Source organism: Coregonus lavaretus, assembly GCF_964263955.1.
Source record: "Coregonus lavaretus genome assembly, chromosome: 39".
In the NCBI taxonomy this organism is placed as follows: Eukaryota; Metazoa; Chordata; class Actinopteri; order Salmoniformes; family Salmonidae; genus Coregonus; species Coregonus lavaretus.
The window spans coordinates 10768549-10791252 of NC_140026.1; the positions used below are offsets into that span (position 1 = coordinate 10768549).

Below are 22704 nucleotides of genomic sequence, written 5' to 3' on the forward strand. Positions count from 1 at the left end.
CATTTCCAAAAAACCTTTTGAGATGTTTTGTTAGTTTGGACCGGTGGAATGTTGGTTTCTGCGCGATTATCGTCAACTGATTAGCTAGCTGGTTCATTGCCTAACTAACTAACGGTAGCTAGTTTGTTTAGTTAACAAAAGATACATAACGACGATATAATAATTATTTGGATTGACTAGACTACTTTTCACAATAGCCCCACAACAGGAAAGGAAAACTGCCTTATAGATGTCGGGAAAAACCTCTTCAAAAATGGAAACGTGTGACTTTTTAACGTCTTAAGTTAAGAGCCCAGTCGCTGTTTGTCGAAGAGGTGATCCTTCATTCGGAGGATAGGCTAACGTTTCCATTTAATTGAAGGTGAACTTGACACTGTTGTCTTTTCTACAGACAAAAAAACAAAATCGTGCCGAAGATGAGTAAGGACACCGAGATCGATATGAAGGATGTTGAGTTGAGCGAATTAGACCAGGAGAAACTACCGATGGCCGGCGACGGACCGGGGGCTGAGAAGAACGGGAGCGTGAAGCTGAAGGTACCGGATGAGGATGTCAAGTTTACCGGGATGTTGAAAGAAGAGCTCATGAAAGTTTCTGGCACACCAGGGTAAATTAAGAGATGGTTGTTGTTGGCTTATACTTTTTTTTTTTAAACTGTATTGCTAGCTAAATTAAACGTAAAGTTGCTATAAATCAATTCGAATTACTGAATCTACAATGTAGCTATGTATATTCTACAATTGAAACTTATTTCACTCGGTTGCTGGTTCGAATAACCGAGTAGACAAGGTGAAATATCTGTCGCTGTGCCCTTGACCAAAGCACTTAACCATAATTTGCTACAGGGGCGTTATACTACTATGGCTGTAAAACAACACATTTCACTGAACCTATCCGGTCTCTGTGACAACATTTATGTATTTATTTCTCCCCTCCAGGTGGGTGAGGACTCGCTGGGTTCTCCTGGTGCTGTTCTGGCTCGGCTGGGTGGGGATGCTGGCTGGAGCCATAGTGATCATCGTCCAGGCCCCCAGGTGTAAACCCCAACCTGAGATGAACTGGTGGAATCAGGGTCCTCTCTATCAGATATCTGACCTGGGCGCCTTCAACCACGACAAGGGAATCAAAGGTGAGGGTATTGATGAGGAGATGGGACACAATTAGCTTCAGGAATATCTACTAAGATAAAACAGGATATCATACACAGCATTATGGGTAATGTAGTAGATCATACTGGTGGAACCAGGGTCCTCTATACAGACACACAGACGTCCCCCTGCCCCATTATGTAGTAGGATACCGTTACATTTAAAGAACATCTTATTAGCGTCTGCCATGAGAAAGGAGAACCCTTGATTTGAAGGAAGTGAATCTAGGTTGAGTGAGTTGTCAGGCTTGTGGTTAAATGAGGCAGTCAGTCAGAGTGTCTTGTGACTCTCAGCTGCCTGTCCTCCAGCCTACTAACTGCTGACTTCGCTAACCGCTATCTGACTCAAACTAGAGTTCATGGTAGAACCCCCCCCCCCCGAAAAACGTCATTTTCTGTTAAAAAAAACAAAAACAAAAAACAGACTTGTCATAATTTCAGTTTCAAAAGTTCGCTTGTTCGAATCCGCGAGCTGACTAGGTGAAAAATCTGTCTGTGCCCCTGAGCAAGGCACTTAACCCTAATTGCTCCTGTAAGTCGCTCTGGATAAGAGCGTCTGATAAATTGTCAACAAATGTGAGTCTTTTGTAAGTTGATTGTAGGACACGAGGGCCCATTTCTATCTCTTTCAGTTTTCACGTGCCGTTTTGGCTAACAGTAAACTGATTCTAGACCCTTTTTCCCGTTAAAACACCTGACTGGCCTTGTTTTCCCTTCACACACCGGGACTGAAGGAAAGATTCACACACACTTGCTCTGAGTCAGTACCTGCTCACTGAAGCACACTACTCCTCTTTTCTATCTGTTCTCTTCCTCCTTTCTTATCACCTCTCACCCCCCTTTCCACTGTCCCCTCTCCTCTTCCACTGTCCCCTCTCCTCTTACACTGTCCCCTCCCCTCTTACACTGTCCCCTCCCCTCTTACACTGTCCCCTCCCCTTTCCACTGTCCCCTCCCCTGTCCTTTCCCCTGTCCCCTCCCCTTTCTCCTGTCCCCTCCCCTTTCCACTGGCCCCTCCCCTTTCCACTGGCCCCTCCCCCCATCCTATCACCTTCTGACCTGTACATGGTTGTGGTGAAGGGCCTTGTCTGTGCAGAAGGATTCACTTCTATCTCTCCCTTTCTCTCTCTCTCCTCCCCCCTCTCTCCAGGTGTAGTGGAAGTATTAGACAGTCTGAACCAGTTGAAGGTGAAGGGCCTGGTTCTGGGGCCTCTCCACACTGTGCTGCAGGACCAGGCAGACACACTAGACCTGGTCTCCATGGACCCTCGGGTAGGAACTGACCAGGACCTGCTGGCTCTGCTGGACAAGGCCCACAAGAAGGGTGAGTGACTGGGACACAAACCTGCTCTGCACAAGGTGTGGTTGTTTGAGCTGCCGGTCTCTGATCTGAGGCCTGGCTGTTTGTCCTATTCAGCTGACAACAGTAAATATTATAGTGTAATAATGAATCTTGGGTTTTTATAAACCCTTAAAATACCTGAGCTCCCAATAATGATCTCTCTCCTGACTGCAGCACTTTTATTTCTGTCTGTCAGGTATCTCGGTGGTGTTGAACCTGACCCCTAACCCTGGAGCTGACCCCTGGTTCAGTCCTGACCGCCTGCCTGAAGTACTGGACAATCTGCGTGTGAGAGAAAGTGATCTGTGCCATTTTGAATACCCTTCTTAAGGTCTTCTCTCTGTCCTCCAGTGTGCCTCTCTGTTTAAATGAATACCCTTCATAATGTCTTCTCTCTGTCCTCCAGTGTGCCTCTCTGTTTAAATGAATACCCTTCATAATGTCTTCTCTCACTCTGTGTGACTGGTCTGTTAGTCTATTAACCACCCTACTCTAATGGCTGAGGCAACTCTGTATGTGAAATGTGTCTCATACAATTATTCATTAATTCTCCAGTCTGCTGCTAAACACTGGCTGGGTATGGGTGTAGATGGCGTGCAGGTGTCCGGCCTCGCTGCTGCCAGCTCCTCTCCTGATTGGTACAAGGTCCAGGGCGTCTTCCAGGGCAACAGGACAGAACAAGTTGTGAAGAAGAGGTAACTTTAGGTCAGACAGGAAATAGATGTCAACAGGACAGAACAAAGTTGTGAAGAAGAGGTAACTTTAGGTCAGACAGGAAATAGATGTCAACAGGACAGAACAAAGATGTGAAGAAGAGGTAACTTTAGGTCAAACAGGAAATAGATGTCAACAGGACAGAACAAAGATGTGAAGAAGAGGTAACTTTAGGTCAAACAGGAAATAGATGTCAACAGGACAGAACAAAGTTGTGAAGAAGAGGTAACTTTAGGTCAGACAGGAAATAGATGTCAACAGGACAGAACAAAGATGTGAAGAAGAGGTAACTTTAGGTCAAACAGGAAATAGATGTCAACAGGACAGAACAAAGTTGTGAAGAAGAGGTAACTTTAGGTCAGACAGGAAATAGATGTCAACAGGACAGAACAAAGATGTGAAGAAGAGGTAACTTTAGGTCAAACAGGAAATAGATGTCAACAGGACAGAACAAAGATGTGAAGAAGAGGTAACTTTAGGTCAAACAGGAAATAGATGTCAACAGGACAGAACAAAGATGTGAAGAAGAGGTAACTTTAGGTCAAACAGGAAATAGATGTCAACAGGACAGAACAAAGATGTGAAGAAGAGGTAACTTTAGGTCAAACAGGAAATAGATGTCAACAGGACAGAACAAAGATGTGAAGAAGAGGTAACTTTAGGTCAAACAGGAAATAGATGTCAAAAGCGTAACTGGAGGTCAAACACGGAAAAGTTGCAGCGAGTGTATAAAGGCTCTTTTCAAACCAGACAAACAGATGCGTAAAAAACACAGCTACTCATCATGGGCATTGGTTTAAAGCCACCTTAACACAGACAAGCCACCCTAACACAGACAAGCCACCCTAACACAGACAAGCCGCCCTAACACAGACAAGCCGCCCTAACACAGACAAGCCGCCCTAACACAGACAAGCCGCCCTAACACAGACAAGCCACCCTAACACAGACAAGCCACCCTAACACAGACAAGCCACCCTAACACAGACAAGCCGCCCTAACACAGACAAGCCACCCTAACACAGACAAGCCACCCTAACACAGACAAGCCGCCCTAACACAGACAAGCCGCCCTAACACAGACAAGCCGCCCTAACACAGACAAGCCACCCTAACACAGACAAGCCGCCCTAACACAGACAAGCCGCCCTAACACAGACAAGCCACCCTAACACAGACAAGCCACCCTAACACAGACACTGTGAGTAGGTAGCTGCCGGGAGGCTGCAAGGCTTACGGCTGCATCTCAATAGTCTATAAAGTACTTTTCCTCTCCTTGACTCATCTGCTCTGATGGTCAGAACCTGGCTTTAATGCCTGGGTCGTGGCTCAGTTGACACGTTGTTTTGATCAGTGTAGTCGGAAATCAGAAGGCTTTAGTTGGATCAGGGCTCAATAAAGTCTGGGGAACCCAGGGAAAGGGGGAAACGCATGCAGTGTGTCTGGCTAATACAGAGTAGTGCCCTCCCTTGGCCAGTTAGGGGTACTGTGGGAGTCGGGTCTGTTCATGAAGCGTCTGAGTAGTAGTGCTGATCCAGGAGCAGGTCCCTCCTGTCATGTGATCTTATTATGATCATGTGATCTTATTATGATCCTAGATCGGCACTCCGACTCTTGACTCTTTGGGCCGGTTTGCTGGACACAGATTGAGCTTAGTCCTGTACTAAAATGTACTTTCACTAGAGATTGTCCATTGAGAGTAATATTGAACATGTTCTAAACTCCTCCTCTTCCTCCAGAGCTCTGATAGGAGTGGTAGATGGTCTGTTCTAAACTCCTCCTCTTCCTCCAGAGCTCTGATAGGAGTGGTAGATGGTCTGTTCTAAACTCCTCCTCTTCCTCCAGAGCTCTGATAAGAGTGGTAGATGGTCTGGACTCCTCTGCTGTCTCTCAACTCCTCTGGTGTGGACCTGCTGTTGTCCGATGTCCTCACGACCCCTGGAGACTCAGGTAAACACTGACGAAGAAGACCAGGAAGAGGAGGAGGATGATTTGCTAAAATGGCCCTACACACACACACACACACACACATCTGAATTACCAAGCTAACCATAATGATATGACGAAAGACAATATGAAAAGACACACACTCCTCAACACATGTACCAAAATCTTAAACCTCAACATAAACCTAACCATCTCATCCTCCAGGTATCCAGAGAGCCCATGTCCATCCAGGATCTGATCTCTACCCAGAAACAGAGCTCTCTAGCCTGGGGACTAGGAGGGACCAGGGGGAACCACCTGGCTAGCGTGGTGGAGAAACCAGAGCTGGTGCGGCTCTACCAGGTACAGGAAATCCTTCCTGCAAGCGTGAAGGTGTACTTGCGGATGATTGACACAATCAATTTCCCCTGGATGGGTAATCAAGTATTTATTCTCATCCCAGCTACTGCTGTTCACTCTGCCTTGGAACTCCTGTCTTCATCTATGGAGATGAGATGGGGATAGTTGGCTCCACACTGAGGCTGCTACTGAAGGAGCTGCCAAGGTACAGACTGGTTATACTGCTCTCTGGTACTATACGTGTTGTTTTATTCAAATTTTGTCAAATGTTTTAACTGAGAAGTTTGGCTAGTAAAAAAAACTGAAATTCTAATGCACTACCAAGGTTTTCCAGCACACAGCTTTGACCTACTACAGTAGCTATGTTGGTCTAGTGGACTTCAGTCAACATGTATCCACCAAAGGGCAGATTAGGATTCAAACCCTCCAACAGCCAATTTATATCACCCAGTATTGTTGGTCTCTCTCCTCTCCAGGCCCAGAAGACTCATCGTCTGACCTGTCGTTCGTGGTTTAAGACCCTCTCTGACCTGAGGGGTGAAGAACGTTCCCTCCTTCACGGGGACTACTTCCCCCTCCACACCTCCTCCTCATCCCTCATCACCACCCTATCCATGGTCCTCAACGACCCAGGTATTTTTTTATTTCATTTGAATATCCTTGTTTTTTCCAATATATTTTATATTTTCCGAATGAGACGTTAGTGTGTCGTGAAAATCAATAAAAGCTCACAGAAACAACATGATTAAAAACATCGTCAAGCTATACGTTACAATACTGACAGGATTCCCTCCTCCTCTTCCCAGACCTGGGTCTCCCGGAGCGGGCTAAAGTCAAGATGAGTACAGACCCTGAGAGCCTGGCCGCAGACAGCTCTGTCTCGCTGGATGAACTGCTGCTGGGACCAGGGACAGGCTGTTCTGCTGACCTTCCCCTTCGCTTAGGAGGACACCAGGACTAGAACAGGCCAGAATAAGAAACGGATAAACTGAACTTTTAGACCGCGAGCAGAGGGAGAATGCAGTAAGGATGTTTTTAGACCACAGACATCTAGCAGAAGCAGTACGAACAGAAGTTTTAGCCGGTGCAACAAAACAAAAAAAAAAAAGGTGATAAGATCTGATCAAAATGTTTTTGTTTGCCATTGTTTAGAAAAACTGTTTAAAAGGAACTTTTTAGTTCTGTTATTTATGAAACGTTGGAGTTTGAATTTGAATGTGAAAACGGTTGATTTTTGAATAATCGGCGTTCCAGTGAATATAACTGTCATTGTGTTGGAGAAAGCTACGGACTACAGCTTGAAGTTGTTCTGACTCAAAGTTGAACCGAGTTAAATAAATGTCCTGTGTAATATTGCCTGTTGACAAACATCGACTCTGTTTCTGTCGCTCTCCCTCTACACAGAATTTATTAGATTTATTTGACTATTGTTATTTTTACTGCTGCTCTTTAATTATTTGTTACTTTTTATTTTTTTATTTTTTATTTTTAGGGTATTCTTTCTTGAAACTGCATTGTTGGTTAAGGGCTTGTAAGAAAGCGTTTCACTGTAAGGTCTACACCTGTTTTATTCGGCGAATGTGACAAATAAAATGTGATTTGAATAAAGTGTGTTTCATATGCGTTTGCCTTGTTCTGTGTGTGTGAGACGTTGGCCAAATGCCACACGCTTGCCGTTAAGCCTTGCAGGCACAGGAGCGTTACAGGTGTGATTAAGTATGTCAGAAAGAGAAAGGATCTCATGACCCTATTAAATCCCCCCCCCCTTGACACAGGTGACTACCCACAGCCAAGATGGTTGTTAGTTACCACTGTAAGGATTTGAGTGTTCAGTCTCCTGCAGTGGTGTAAAGTACTTATTTAAAAACATATTTTGGGGGGTATCTGTACTTTACTATTTACATTTTTGACCAATTTTACTTCACTACGTTCCTGAAGAAAATAATGTACTTTTTACTCCATACATTTCCCCTGACACCCAAAAGTACTCGTTACATTTCGACTGTGCCCCCGGCTTGCCATAAATTAAAAACAAGAAAATGGTGCTGTCTGGTTTGCCTAATGTAAGGAATGTGAACTGATTTACGCTTTTTACTTTTGACACTTGAGTAAAAGTATTTGATTTTACATTTACTTAAGTAGTATTTTACCGTGAGACACTTTTACTTCATTCATTTTCTATTCAGGAATCTTTACTCTTACTCATTTATGACAGTTTGGGGGTATTTTTTTTGTGCGCTATGTCAAGTCGAATGTGTTTCATGCAGTAGTGTGTGTGTGTGTTCAGTGCTGGCGCATGTAGTGACGAGAACTTTCCCAAAACCACACGTAGGCAAAGGTTGATGTAACAATGGTAAGACGATGACTAAGAGAACTACTGATACATTGCATATGCCTCGCTATCTTGGCCACATGAGTCTGAATGGATCCTACAGCAGCTTCGGGAAATCTAAACTAGAATGTGCTGCAAGAAGGTATTGCATCTAGAGATGTAAGGTTATATGTGGATGGTACATGCGATGGAGAGTTGTGGTCGAGTGGGACTCCGGCAAATAGTATAACACATTTTGGTTAATGAGCCATTTTTGTACATTTTTCTCAGCTTTTTATTTTCTTTATGTTGGCGAGAACATTTCATTTCATTTTATCATCGGGCTGCCGAACCCAAAGTTGCTCCTAAATCCATTGATTTGCTGCTGTAAACTCATGAACTTGCTGCGTTTCTTCAAATGGTGAAGTTGACCTTTGACACGTTATTTGATGACTACTAGTCTACGCCCCAAATATCATTGACTCTTTATTATATTGTAATGGCCACACACATCTTAAACCATATTTCATATTTTTTTTGCATTGTACACATGTAGAAAACGTACTACATTGATATTGATTACTGCGTTGTTGGGTTTGGAGCTGGAAAGAAAGGCATTTCACTGTACTTGTGCACGTGACATAACTTGATACTTGAAACGGGCTTTTACACGCAGTAGCATGTGTGTGTGTTCAGTCACGTAGATTCAGTCGTGTGTGTGTGTGTGTGTTCAGTCACGTAGATTCAGTCGTGTGTGTGTGTGTTCAGTCACGTAGATTCAGTCGTGTGTGTGTGTGTTCAGTCACGTAGATTCAGTCGTGTGTGTGTTCAGTCACGTAGATTCAGTCGTGTGTGTGTGTGTGTTCAGTCACGTAGATTCAGTCGTGTGTGTGTGTGTTCAGTCACGTAGATTCAGTCGTGTGTGTGTGTGTGTGTTCAGTCACGTAGATTCAGTCGTGTGTGTGTGTGTGTTCAGTCACGTAGATTCAGTCGTGTGTGTGTGTGTTCAGTCACGTAGATTCAGTCGTGTGTGTGTGTGTGTTCAGTCACATAGATTCAGTCGTGTGTGTGTGTGTGTTCAGTCACGTAGATTCAGTCGTGTGTGTGTGTGTGTTCAGTCACGTAGATTCAGTCATGTGTGTGTGTGTGTGTGTTCAGTCACATAGATTCAGTCGTGTGTGTGTGTGTGTGTTCAGTCACGTAGATTCAGTCGTGTGTGTGTGTGTGTGTTCAGTCACGTAGATTCAGTCGTGTGTGTGTGTGTTCAGTCACGTAGATTCAGTCGTGTGTGTGTGTGTGTGTTCAGTCACGTAGATTCAGTCGTGTGTGTGTGTGTGTTCAGTCACGTAGATTCAGTCGTGTGTGTGTGTGTGTTCAGTCACATAGATTCAGTCGTGTGTGTGTGTGTGTGTTCAGTCACGTAGATTCAGTCGTGTGTGTGTGTGTGTTCAGTCACGTAGATTCAGTCGTGTGTGTGTGTGTGTTCAGTCACATAGATTCAGTCGTGTGTGTGTGTGTGTTCAGTCACGTAGATTCAGTCGTGTGTGTGTGTGTGTGTTCAGTGCTGGCACATGTAGTGCTATGTGTGTGAGAAATGTCCCAAAGCCACACTTAGGCAAAGGCCCGTCAACCTGTGGTCTATGTTACCGTCGACAACCCCAATTTACCACGGTTACCAGGATTAGGGTTACCCCCTAAATGACTTTACATCCAATCTATTCATTATCATATAAATTAATTAATGATGAACTTCAATCATGTGATGGGTTTAAAAAAAAAAGAAATTAAAAAAATCCATTCCTATCTTGTCTTGAAGACTTTTGATAACCTAAATTATGTAATATTGTTCAGAATTTTACAATTATTTTAATCTTCATCATAATGATAATGCTGTGAGGTTGGGGAATTCTTTTGTGGGCTATATCTTATTCATTGTAATTCAACCTCTATCTATCTAGACACTTGAAACCCTCTTTAAGAAATACCTGGAATAGTATAACAGTAATCCTTCTACCCATATTTTCTTATTGTTTTTTGCAATAATAATAATAATAAGAAAAAGTTGTGTGTAGTTCCAGTAGTTAGCTACATGGCTAAATTAGCTGCTGAAAACACTACCAAGATCTGAATTTAGTTCAGCTACCATCAAGCCACTGCAAAATGTAGTTAACTTACTAGTTAAACTACATGTAGTTCACTACTCCCCAACATGGTTGAAATCGATAGTCTTAGATTTGACAAAGGTGCTCTGGAAATCAGCCTAAAATGTACAAATGGCCGTCTCTGTGTCCCTTTCAGTGAAGGTGACCTTGGGGGCCTCTACTGTCTCTTCTTAGGCCCTAGAGCAAGGCACTTGCAATGCCAAGGGTCGAGGGTTTGATTGCCACTCAGGCACCCCACAGGAAGCTGCTGAGGGGGGAGGACGGCTCATAATAATGACCGGAACGGAGCGAATGGAATGGAATGGAATGGAATGGAACACCTGGAAACCAATGTCTTTGGTACATTTTAGTCATTTAGCAGACACTCTTATCCAGAGTGACTTACAGTTAGTGAGTGCATGCATTATTATTTTTTTAATACTGGCCCCCTGTGGGAATCAAACCCACAACCCTGGCGTTGCAAACACCGTGCTCTACCAACTAAGCTACATCCCTGCCAGCCATTCCCTCCCCTACCCTGGACCAATTGTGCGCCATCCCATGGGTCTCCCGGTCGCGGCCAGCTACGGCAGAGCCTGGATTTGAACCAGGATCTCTAGTGGCACAGCGATGCAGTGCCTTAGACCACTGCGCCACTCGGCAGACCTGGTACCAGTCCACCTATTTTCCGCTCCAGCCATCACCACGACCCCGTCCTCCCCAATTAAGGTACCACCAACCCCCTGTGGTATGCACGCATGACAAGTCGGGATAAAATGCCATATACTTTAAACTTTAAAACCATTAACATATCAACTTTAAATCCATTAATATACAACTTTTAAAGATGCACTATGCAGAAATCACTCCGCCATTTCCTGGTTGCTCAAATTCTAATAGTTCGCCTAATTTCAAAAAAGTATAGTGTAGAGAATCATTGTACCATTTTCATAACCAAAAATATGCGATTTTCAACTGTTTGAAGCTTGTGTACAAAACCGAAAGTAAAAGATGCAAAAACTAAACTTAAGAACGGGAAGCATAGAAATAGCGCACATAGAACAGATCTACAACGAGAATGACAGATCTATAACTCACTTTTCTATGTGGATTTGGTCGGGTCGGCCAAAAATGTACATGTTGCAGCTTTAAGTATTTTGTCTCTATGACTGCTGTCTGAGAGAATAGCTTGCCGCCGAGGTGAATTCCACGAACCAAACACCCCCACATACACACCGTGTCCCAGTCCCCGTCCCTGTCCCCGTCGGTACGAAACCAAACCAAACACTCCCTGAGCGGTGCACAGTCATTGGCAGCTTCTCGGTCTTACTGTGACACATGTACACATCAAATACCATCATCTTCATCATCATCATCATCATCATCATCATCACTATCAGTAGCAGCAGCATCCTCATCATCATCCATCACCATCGTCTTAGACTAAAAGATTCACTGTCGAAGTGCTTCTAAAGTTTTTTTGATATTTGGAGTTAGTCTTGTGACTTATTGAGATATATTTCACCATTAGGCCTACTGTTAAGAGGTATATAAACTACTTCAAATTAGAGTATTTTTTAAAGAGTAAGACTATTTAAAGAAAAACGATTTTATACGTAAAGGTCACAGAAAAACAGAGGAGAGAGACAGAGAGAGAGAGAGAGAGAGAGAGAGAGCTGTGTTCAAGGTCTGGGCCACTGCTCTGTGGTGTGTTAATGTCATCTTGTTTCCAGGATGACGAGGTGTGTGAGAGATCAGAGAACACACACACACAGAGGTGAGATCCGAGGTTTCGGCAGAGCGACAGCGGCCCACCACCGCTCTTATGACTCTCTCTCTCGCTCTCTCTCTCTCTCTCTCTCTCCCATTCTCTCTCTCACTCTCACACTCACACACACACACGCACCACACACAGACACACTCACAACACACATGCACTAGAGCGATGCCATATGTACAGTGTGTTGCCATTGATGTGATCATATGATGAAAGGATGAACGGTAAGTCTGCATGTCTTTGTGTTCTTATCTTCTTAGTGTTGTTGAGACGTTATATTGACGTTGTTGAGACGTTATATTAACGTTGTTGAGAGATTATATTAACGTTGTTGAGACGTTATATTAACGTGTGAATGGAGGGTTGCAAGTGCTGAAAACATGTACTGACTATCACTGATATGTGGTTGTCTCACCTAGCTAAGAGCGTCTGCTAGATGACTAGAATGTAAATGGAAAGTATATTGTATTGTAGCTAGTCTCATAGTCAGACACAAACAGAGATGTGGTGCTGGCGGCAACCTGCCTTGTTCTGTTTTGATCTGAAGCCAAAACAGTTCATTTCACACATATAACTTTGGAAAAACACAGACAAAAGGATTTAAAAAGGACGTTTTTTTGTTGTTGATTAAATGGAGATTTAAGTTATCTTGTAAAAAGGCCTTGCAGCCAAATCGTAACAAGACGTAATGAAAAAAAGTACTGCAGTCAAAATGATTTACCTACCTACGTTTATCTATGATACCCTACATGTCCCCAGGGTACAGATCCCCAGGGTACAGATCCCCAGGGGTACAGATCCCCAGGGGTACAGATCCCCAGGGGTACAGATCCCCAGGGTAGTCTAGTATAGATATATGATTTATCAATAAATCATCTGGTGATTCTGACCGTAGTCTGATATTACGGGTGTCCATGCTGGACTCTCCCCCGTAGTTCTGTTGTAATGCCGTTGGTGCTGTTTGTTCCATTATTGCCTCATAATATTGGTTTGAAAGTAGTATTTCTGTCTGTGTCCAATTTATGTTCCGTCTTGATTATGTTGTTTTCATTGTGTGCAGTGAGGCAGGTGTTGGTATTTAAAGCCATGTTTTAGGTGTTGGGCAAAACTCTGAAAAATTATCCCTCAAAATTCACAAATTAATTTAATTTAACTTGCACAATTCCAGTCCTTATGTCAGAGCAGCAACCTGTTGTTGTCGATTTTAAACATTCTTATTTTCAGGTGCAGTGTAGGGATGCTATTCTCCCAACGATGCACAGGTTGAAAAATGCATATTAAAATTGTTTGATAATATTTAAAAAAATATTTCGTACTTTTCTCCCATATTCAGTTGGCGTCTGAGAACCTGTTCAAACCTTGACCAGCGCCCGAGCCGAGAGTAAGTACCCTTTTCACTAATCAATACTTTTTATTTATCTGTGTAATAAACTGTTATTAGCAGTGACCGATCAAACAACACATTCCACTATGATTTTAGAATAATTGAACCACTACTTAATTAAGGCAAGTATATTATATTTCTGCGTAGACTATTCTGTGGCCTTTACCATCACCGTGACCTTGTGACCTTCAGTTCATTAGTGATTTAGGAATTCAATCCAATCTGCACTGAGGATGAAAAAAATATATATTTTATGTAATGAGATAAAATTCAAATTTCCAAAAGACAATATGTTGATGTAAAATGTAATGTGTTATCTGTTAATTGTATCTGGTAAGCATTGGACTCGGACAACATAAATTTGAAGTATATATATATTTATTCGCTGAAATTATAAAAAGTAATGAGAAATGTACAACCAAAAATATAGTTTCAGCTTTAGCTTTGGTCACCTGTGCATGGATTCTGTTAGTTTGGATCGTAATGGTCCTACACACAGTTCATACTGTGTGGAAAGCCACAGAACGTTCTAGATTAAACACAATACGAATAATTTATTTCCCTCTCTCACGGTTGTTTCTTGTGGTCCTCTGTAGCTCAATTGGTAGAGCACGGCGCTCATAACGCCAGGGTAGTGGGTTCGATCCCCTGGGACCACCCATATGTAAAAATGTATGCACACATGACTGTAAGTCGCTTTGGATAAAAGCGTCTGCTAAATGGCATATTATTATTTATTATTAAAGCCTAGCTCGAGAATAGAGACACAATCAAATAAAACAATCAAAATGGCACTGTATTGTCCGTGCCGGTGAAGCCCCGAGTCTCATGCTGTAATGCAATGGATCTTTAATTACAACACTATTAATACAAGTGAGTTACAATAACCGTAAAGATAATATTGATCACACCTCTCCTTTTTTCTTTCCGTCACTCTTTTTATCACTTATTTTCTTAGTGATGGCGGGATGAGAAACAAAAGAGAGAAAAAAGTTGTGTTCAAGTCTTTCCCCCTCCTCTGTACATTCTCTATTTATCTGAGATAAGTAGAGAATTGCCCCCACACTCTCTTCTTCTCTTCCTTTTAACAGTTTCATCCTCTGGTTTTTCCGCCTCAGCGTCTGTGCATCACACCGTTCAATAGTTTTTAGGATCTACAGTTTGATGAAAGTCTACTTTATTTACAAAACGTTTAACATTACTAATGGTCTGGATCCCCCAGTTACCCAGGGCCATGTGTATCAAGCGTCCCAGAGCAGGAGTGCTGATCTAGGACCAGGTGTAATCTCAGTCATATAATCTGACTCATTATGATCTAAAAGGCCAAACTGATCCTAGATCAACACTCCTACTCTGAGAGTCTTTCTGAATCTGTGTTAAAAGGCCAAAGGTTGAGAACCACCACGTCGTCCGTCGAGGACCAGAGCGGTAAGGTCAGTGTGCACCACCGGCCCATGGCTTCATCAGTTCTACTCATAATCTACGCTGTTATGAACCTGGTCACTCCTCCACTAGATGTTATGAACCTAGTCACTCCTCCACTAGATGTTACGCTAATAGTGAGGTTTCAGTGTGAAGTGTTCACACTGTACTGCTACACCACACCATTACCATGTACGGTATGAACCTACACACCTCACCTACACATAGAGATACCTGAGACCTTATCTCTTTCTCTCTCTCTCTTTCTCTCTCTTTCTCTCTCTCTCTTTCTCTCTCTCTCTCTCTCTCTCTCTCTCTCTCTCTCTCTCTCTCTCTCTCTCTGTCTCTCTCTCTCTTGCTCTCGCTCTCGCTCTTTCTCTCTCTCTCTCTTTCTCTCTCTCTCTCTCTCTCTCTCTCTCTCTCTCTCAATTCAATGTCAATTTTAAGGGCTTTATTGGCATGGGAAACGTATGTTAACATTGCCAAAGCAAGTGAAGTAGATAGTAAACAAAAGTGAAATAAACAATAAATATTAACAGTAAACACATTACACTCAGAAGTTCCAAAAGAATAAAGACATTTCAAATGTCATATTATGTCTATATACAGTGTTGTAACAATGTGCAAATAGTTAAAGTACAAATGGGAAAATAAATAAACATACATATGGGTTGTATTTACAATGGTGTTTGTTCTTCACTGGTTGCCCTTTTCTTGTGGCAACAGGTCACAAATCTTGCTGCTGTGATGGCACACTGTGGTTTTTCACCCAGTAGATAAGGGAGTTTATCAAAATTGGGTTTGTTTTCGAATTCTTTGTGGATCGCTGTAATCTGAGGGAAATATGTGTCTCTAATATGGTCATACATTTGGCAGGAGGTTAGGAAGTGCAGCTCAGTTTCCACCTCATTTTGTCTCTCGCTCTCTCTCTCTCTCTCTCTCTCTCTCTCTCTCTCTCTCTCTCTCTCTCTCTCTCTCTCTCTCTCTCTCTCTCTCTCTCTCTCTTTCTCTCGCTCTCTCTTTCTCTCTCTCTCTCTCTCTCTCTCTCTCTCTCTCTCTCTCTCTCTCTCTCTCTCTCAATTAAATTCAATTCAAAGGCTTTATTGGCATGGGTAGGGGAGGGAATGCTGGCAGGGATGTAGCTCAGTTGGTAGAGCATGGCATTTGCAACGGCAGGGTTGTGGGTTCGATTCCCACGGGGGGGTTTTAAAAAATAAAATAATGTATGCACTCACTAACTGTAAGTTGCTCTGGATAAGAGCGTCTGCTAAATGTAATTTAATGATTTGGTTGGTTCAAATTGTGTTGCTGTCCTGGGTGGGGTCTGTTTGTGTTTGTGAACAGAGCCCTAGGACCAGCCTGCTTAAGGGACTCTTCTCCAGGTTAATCTCTCTGTAGGTCAGGGTTCTTCAATTCCGGTCCTGGAGGGCCGAAACGCTTCTGTTTTTTATTTCTACCTGGTAGTTAATTGCACTCACCTGGTGTCCCAGGTCTGAATTAGCCCCTGATTAGAAGGAGAGGATGAAAAACAGAGGTGTTTCGGCCCTCCAGGACCGGAATTGAAGAACCCTGCTGTAGGTGATATCTTTGTTATGGAAGGTTTTGGAATCGCTTCCCTTTAGGTGGTTGTAGAATGAGTCCCTAAAGATAACTGGACCATAGTGTGATAGATGAATCAGAACCTAAAGGTAACTGGACCATAGTGTGATAGATGAATCAGAACCTAAAGATAACTGGACCATAGTGTGATAGAGGAATCAGAACCTAAAGATAACTGGACCATAGGGTGATAGAGGAATCAGAACCTAAAGATAACTGGACCATAGTGTGATAGATGAATCAGAACCTAAAGGTAACTGGACCATAGTGTGATAGATGAATCAGAACCTAAAGGTAACTGGACCATAGGGTGATAGATGAATCAGAACCTAAAGATAACTGGACCATAGGGTGATAGAGGAATCAGAACCTAAAGGTAACTGGACCATAGGGTGATAGATGAATCAGAACCTAAAGATAACTGGACCATAGGGTGATAGAGGAATCAGAACCTAAAGATAACTGGACCATAGTGTGATAGAGGAATCAGAACCTAAAGATAACTGGACCATAGGGTGATAGAGGAATCAGAACCTAAAGATAACTGGACCATAGGGTGATAGATGAATCAGAACCTAAAGATAACTGGACCATAGGGTGATAGAGGAATCAGAACCTAAAGATAACTGGACCATAGGGTGATAGAGGAATCAGAACCTAAAGATAACTGGACCATAGTGTGATAGAGGAATCAGAACCTAAAGATAACTGGACCATAGGGTGATAGAGGAATCAGAACCTAAAGATAACTGGACCATAGGGTGATAGAGGAATCAGAACCTAAAGATAACTGGACCATAGGGTGATAGAGGAATCAGAACCTAAAGATAACTGGACCATAGGGTGATAGAGGAATCAGAACCTAAAGATAACTGGACCATAGGGTGATAGAGGAATCAGAACCTAAAGATAACTGGACCATAGGGTGATAGAGGAATCAGAACCTAAAGATAACTGGACCATAGGGTGATAGATGAATCAGAACCTAAAGGTAACTGGACCATAGGGTGATAGAGGAATCAGAACCTAAAGATAACTGGACCATAGGGTGATAGAGGAATCAGAACCTAAAGATAACTGGACCATAGGGTGATAGAGGAATCAGAACCTAAAGATAACTGGACCATAGGGTGATAGAGGAATCAGAACCTAAAGATAACTGGACCATAGGGTGATAGAGGAATCAGAACCTAAAGATAACTGGACCATAGGGTGATAGAGGAATCAGAACCTAAAGATAACTGGACCATAGGGTGATAGAGGAATCAGAACCTAAAGATATTGGCCTGTTGGAAACTACAACTCCCTACTACATCGCACAATTCAGGCTTCATCTGATTTATCTCTGGAGAAACTGCACATTGAGCTCGGCAGGTAGCCTAGCGGTTGGTAGCCTAGCGGTTGGTAGCCTAGCGGTTGGTAGCCTAGCGGTTGGTAGCCTAGCGGTTAAGAGCTTTGGGCCAGTAGCCGAAAGATCGCTGGTTCGAATCTCCGAGTGAAAAATCTGTCGATGTGTCCTTCAGCAAGGCGCTTAACCCTAATTGCTTCTGTAAGTTGCTCTGCATAAGAGAGCTCACAGAACCCCCCCCCCCCCCCCCCCCCAACAAAAACGGAATTCAAATAATTGAACCGACGTCGGTCAGTTAGTTTTTAAAAACCGATGAAATAACCGAACGTTTTGGTTAATCGTATTATTATTATTATTATTATTATTATTATTATTATTATTATTATTATACTTGTTCAGAATTACTGATCAAATGTTTTCACACTTTTACAGTGTTAGATTCATCAACTGTTGTACAATATGAAATAAAATACAGAACAAACTGAATTTTGCCTGCACTGAGCCTTCTAGAACTGAAACAGGGGGAAAGGAGTTGCAGACTTGTCAAGACAGAGATGTAGATGGAGGTAAGGAAGGGAGGAGGGAATGAGGGAAGGAGGGAAGGAGAGATAGAGAGAGTGAGGAAAAGACGGCAGAAAGTGTGTGTGTGTGTGGGCGAGAGTAGTGTGTTCGTTGGTTGGTTTAGAGGGTTCCCTGGTCCTCTCTTCCTCCCTCTCTCTCTGTCTCTCTGGGTAGAGAGTAGTGTGTGTGAGTGTGTGAGTGTGTGTGTGTGTGTGTGTTTGGGGTATCTCTGGGTGGAAGTGTGTTTGTGTGTGTCTCCTTCTTTCTGGGTAGAGACTTCCTGTCAGTAGACTTACCCAGAGAGCTCTGGTAAACAACTATGTTCTCTGGTAAACAACTGTGTTCTCATCTACACTGTGCCTACGCACACACACATACACACACACACACACACACACATACACACACACTCACACTCACACATACACATACACATACACATACACACACACTCACACATACACACACACACGCACACACACATACACACACACACACACACACACACATACACACACACACACACACATACACACATACACACACACATACACACACACTCACACATACACACACACACACGCACGCACATACACACACACACGTGCATACACACACACACGTGCATACACGTGCACACAACCTTTCTGATAATGATCTGATGAAAAATGGGTGAGAAAGAGAGAGAGAAAGAGAGAGAGAAAGAGAGAGAGAGAGAGAGAACGAGAGAGAGAAAGAGACAATGGAAGAGAGGTAAAGATGGAGAGAAGAAGGGAGATCCGTAACTATGTTTCCTGAGGATGTGGTTTTCACTGGGGGAGAAGGGGAGGGGTGAGGAGGGAGGAGGAGGGGAGAGGGGAGAGGGGAGAAGGGGAGGGGGGAGGAGGGAGGAGTGTCTCTGTGATAGCAGTGTTACCCGAGTTAACTTTTGATGGCCGACACCTGTGTGTGTGTGTGTGTGTGTAATAGAGAGAGAGATAAAAAAAAGTGTGTGTGTGTGCACGTGTTTGAGATATTTTGAGACCTTGTTTTGTTTGTGGAACAAACAAAGATATAAACTTATCAAGACAGAAAAAAAGACAAGAAACAAGGAAGAAACATCAAAGATAATATAGCTGCATGAAAAGTGAAGAAAGATGCCTAAAACTTAGTAAGAACGTAATCGCCACACTTCCTCCCCGCTCTCTCTTCCTCCTTTCTCTCTCTCTCTCTGTCTCTGAGTCATACTATCTTAACTTAACCTAATTACAATAGTAGAGAGAGAGAGCGAGCGAGAGAGAGAGAGCGAGAGAGACAGAGAGAGGAAGCAAGAAGCTGTGCATTGATGGGTTGTTGATTTGAACTGATATAATGACCCTGTTTCTATAGGCCATTTTCAGTGTGTGATATTTGTACTATGGCACCATGGCACTAAGTGTTATTGACTGAGTCAAAGTTGGGACTGTGTTTTCTCACTAGCGAAGATTGTGGTTTTTGTATTTGTTCCTGCTTCTCTAGGTAAGTTTACATATTAGGCCAACAGATCGATTGCCAGTGGTGGAAAAAGTACTCAACTGTCACACTTCAGTAAAAGTAAAGATACCTTGATAGAAAATGACTCAAGTAGAAGTGAAAGTCATCCAGTAAATATACTTAAGTATCAAAAGTAAATGTAATTGCTAAAATATATTTATGTAACAAAAGTGAAAGTATAAATCATTTCAAATTCCTTATATTAAGCAAACCAGACGGCACAATCTTCATGCTTTTTTCGTTTACAGATAGCCAGGGGCACACTCCAACACTTAAGAAATGAAGCATGTGTGTTTAGTGAGTCCGCCAGATCAGAGGCAGTAGGGATGACCAGGGACGTTCTCTTGATAAGTGCGTGAATTGGACCATTTTCCTGTCCTGCTAAGCATAACAAATGTAACAAGTACTTATGGGTGTCAAGGAAAATGTATTGAGTAAAAGGTACATTATTTCCTTTAGGAACGTAGTGGAGTAAAAGTAGAAGTTGTCAAAATATATAAATAGTAAAGTACAGATACCCAAAAAAAACTATTAAGTAGTACTTTAAAGTATTTTTTATTTAAGTACTTTACACAACTGTCGATTGCATGTTTAGATTAGAAATATACTCTTAATGTACTGCATGTTCTCTTCTCTCTCTTCTCTTTCACTACCCCTATCTCTTTACCAGGGGTGTAAAGTACTTAAGTAGAAATACTTTAAAGTACTACTTAAGTCGTTTTTTGAGGGGGTATCTGTACTTTACTTTACTATTTATAGTTTTGACAACTTTTACTTTTACTTCACTACATTCCTAAAAACAATAATGTACTTTTTACTCCATACATTTTCCCTGACACCCTAAAGTACTCGTTACATTTTTGAATGCTTAGCAGGACAGAAAATGGTCCAATTCAAATACTTATCAAGACAACATCCCTGGTCATCCCTAAGGCCTCTGATCTGGCGGACTTGTAAATTATGTCTGAGTGTTGGAGTGTGCCCCTGGCTATCCGTAAAATTTTAAGGAATTTAAAATTATTAATAATTTTACTTTTACTTTGGATACTTAAGTATATTTTAGCAATTACATTTACTTTTGATACTTAAGTATATTTAAAACCAAGTACTTTTAGACTTTTACTCAAGTAGTATTTTACTGGATGACTTTCACTTTTACTTGAGTCATTTTCTGTTAAGGTATCTTTTACTTTTACTCAGGTATGACAATTGTGTACTTTTTCCACCACGGCTCTTTACCTCTTCTCCCTCTTTATAACCCCTGTCTTTTCCCCTTGTTCCATCTCCTTCCCTCCTTCCCTCCTTCTCTCCTTCCCTCCTTCCCTTTTTCCTAGACTCCTTTCCCCCCCTTTTTTCTAGAGTCCTAAAGAACCACCATGTCTGCTCCGGCACCTCTTCATCTTTGTCACTAATGGTCCCTCTATCCCAGCACAGAACACACCCAGAGAGACTACACCATGGCTGACCGAACATCCCTCCAACCTCCAACCCCCCAGCCTTACCAGGACCCATACCTCCAGCATCACACCCACCTCTCCCACCACCTCCACCCAAGCATCGGGAGCCCCGGCCTGGGCCACACATCCTGCCACCAACCCCTGGAGCCCCAGACTCCCCTGGAGCAATATAGAGGGACTGGAATAGAGGCAGCACCCAGGACCACTCTCCCTGAGTCAAGCCCCTATTCTGGGGAGAGTAGGGACAGTTACAAGGGTGGGGGTGATGGAAGAGGAGGTTATGTAGACATTCATGGACATAGCAGAGGTGATAACTGTATTGATTTTGATGGTAGGGATGGTTGTTTTGGAGCGCAGAAAGCTAGCTTCTGTAATAGGGGCAGCCATTTTGAAGGTCAGAGCCTTGGCTATGCTAGCCAGAAGGATGAGGGCTGCGATGGGGATGACAGCAGCGTCAGCGGTAGTGGGGGTGATATTTACCACAGAACGGATGAGGGCTGTAACAGGGATGATGTCATTCACAGAACGGATGAAGGCTGTGACAGGGATGACTTCTTTCACAGAACGGATGAGGGCTGTAACAGGGATGACTTCTTTCACAGAACGGATGAGGGCTGTAAGAGCAGTAGGGATGATGTCTTCTACAGCAACAGTAGAGATCATGGGTGTGAGGAGAAAACGGATGAGGGGTCGAACACCAGGGATGAGGTCTTTCACAGAACGGATGATATCAGGAATGACATCTTTCAAAGAACGGATGAGGGCTGTAACAGGGATGATGTGTTCTACAGAACGGATGAGGGCTGTAACAGGGATGATGTGTTCTACAGAACGGACGAGGACTGTAGTAACAGGGATGATGTGTTCTACAGTAGAGATTATGTGTGTGAGGAGAGGGGAGATGGTAATAGTGATTATAGAGACACCACTACCGGTAGCCATGATGGTGGAAGTAATACTATAACTGGTCATCTCTATAATGGTACTGATAGCTTTGGCAATAGGGTTGATGATACAGGAAAGCGGGATAGTTTGAGAAGGGTTGATGATTTTGGAGGAGGCTGTGATGATTTTGGGGTTAGAAGGTCGAACCTGGATCCTCTAGAGGCCCAGTTGAAGCCTGGATGTTGGGTGGGTCCCTCTCCCCCAGAGCGGGGTGCTGTGGCTGGGGAGGGAAGGGAGAGGGGTGGGGGGTACCCCCAGGACTGGGCCTTTCTGTACTCCCATTCCCAGGCAGCAGGTGGTGCTAGTGGTGCTAGTGGTGGTGGTGGTGGGGTGTACCAGCAGAAACTGGACTCCTTCTCCGAGGCATTCTCCTTCAGACGCAACATCGCTGGCAGCAGAATTCTGAATGGGAATTCCGGAAGTGGGATTTTCGGATTCGGAGTGGGAGGAGGAAGCACGGGACGGCTCAAAACGAGTGCTTACGATTCGCACACAGACTCTTCCACTCTTCCTTCCCCTCCTCCTCCTCCTCCACCTCCCACACCCCTCCCCCCTCATTCACTCTCCCCTCCCAAACTCACCCTACCCCCCTCTCTCAGGACAGTTGGACTCACCCAGACCACAGGGGTGGGTTGTAGTGGAACAGTCCAGTTTTACCCCTCCTCTCTCCAGCCACTCCACTCCTCCAACCCCTCGGCCGTCATGTGGAAGCTCCCGCTCTCTCATTGGCTGCAGCAGTCAGGTGACGTGGGTGTCGT

The 22704-nt window shown here is 43.3% G+C and overlaps 1 protein-coding gene and 1 pseudogene across 2 annotated transcripts in view; both read left to right on the top strand.

The window, feature by feature from the left end:
* The first annotated feature begins 382 nt into the window (after window positions 1-382).
* LOC311112921 (amino acid transporter heavy chain SLC3A2-like) lies at window positions 383-7091 on the top strand (annotated as a pseudogene). The gene is made up of 10 exons: window positions 383-607; window positions 939-1129; window positions 2298-2471; window positions 2686-2777; window positions 3045-3184; window positions 5049-5153; window positions 5355-5492; window positions 5593-5694; window positions 5966-6122; window positions 6296-7091. The product of its transcript is annotated as an amino acid transporter heavy chain SLC3A2-like (transcript).
* Window positions 7092-21941: 14850 nt separating this feature from the next.
* Window positions 21942-22704, top strand: part of LOC311112705 (transcriptional-regulating factor 1-like) — a gene marked incomplete at both ends in the record, with an annotated part of 17708 nt that continues 16945 nt past the window's right edge. The window contains 3 exons of the mRNA XM_084155835.1: window positions 21942-21953; window positions 22235-22387; window positions 22619-22704. The exon at window positions 22619-22704 is cut by the window's right edge and continues 64 nt beyond it. Of these exons, the coding sequence (XP_084011961.1) occupies window positions 21942-21953; window positions 22235-22387; window positions 22619-22704 (251 nt within the window). The remainder of the gene's footprint in view (window positions 21954-22234; window positions 22388-22618) is intronic.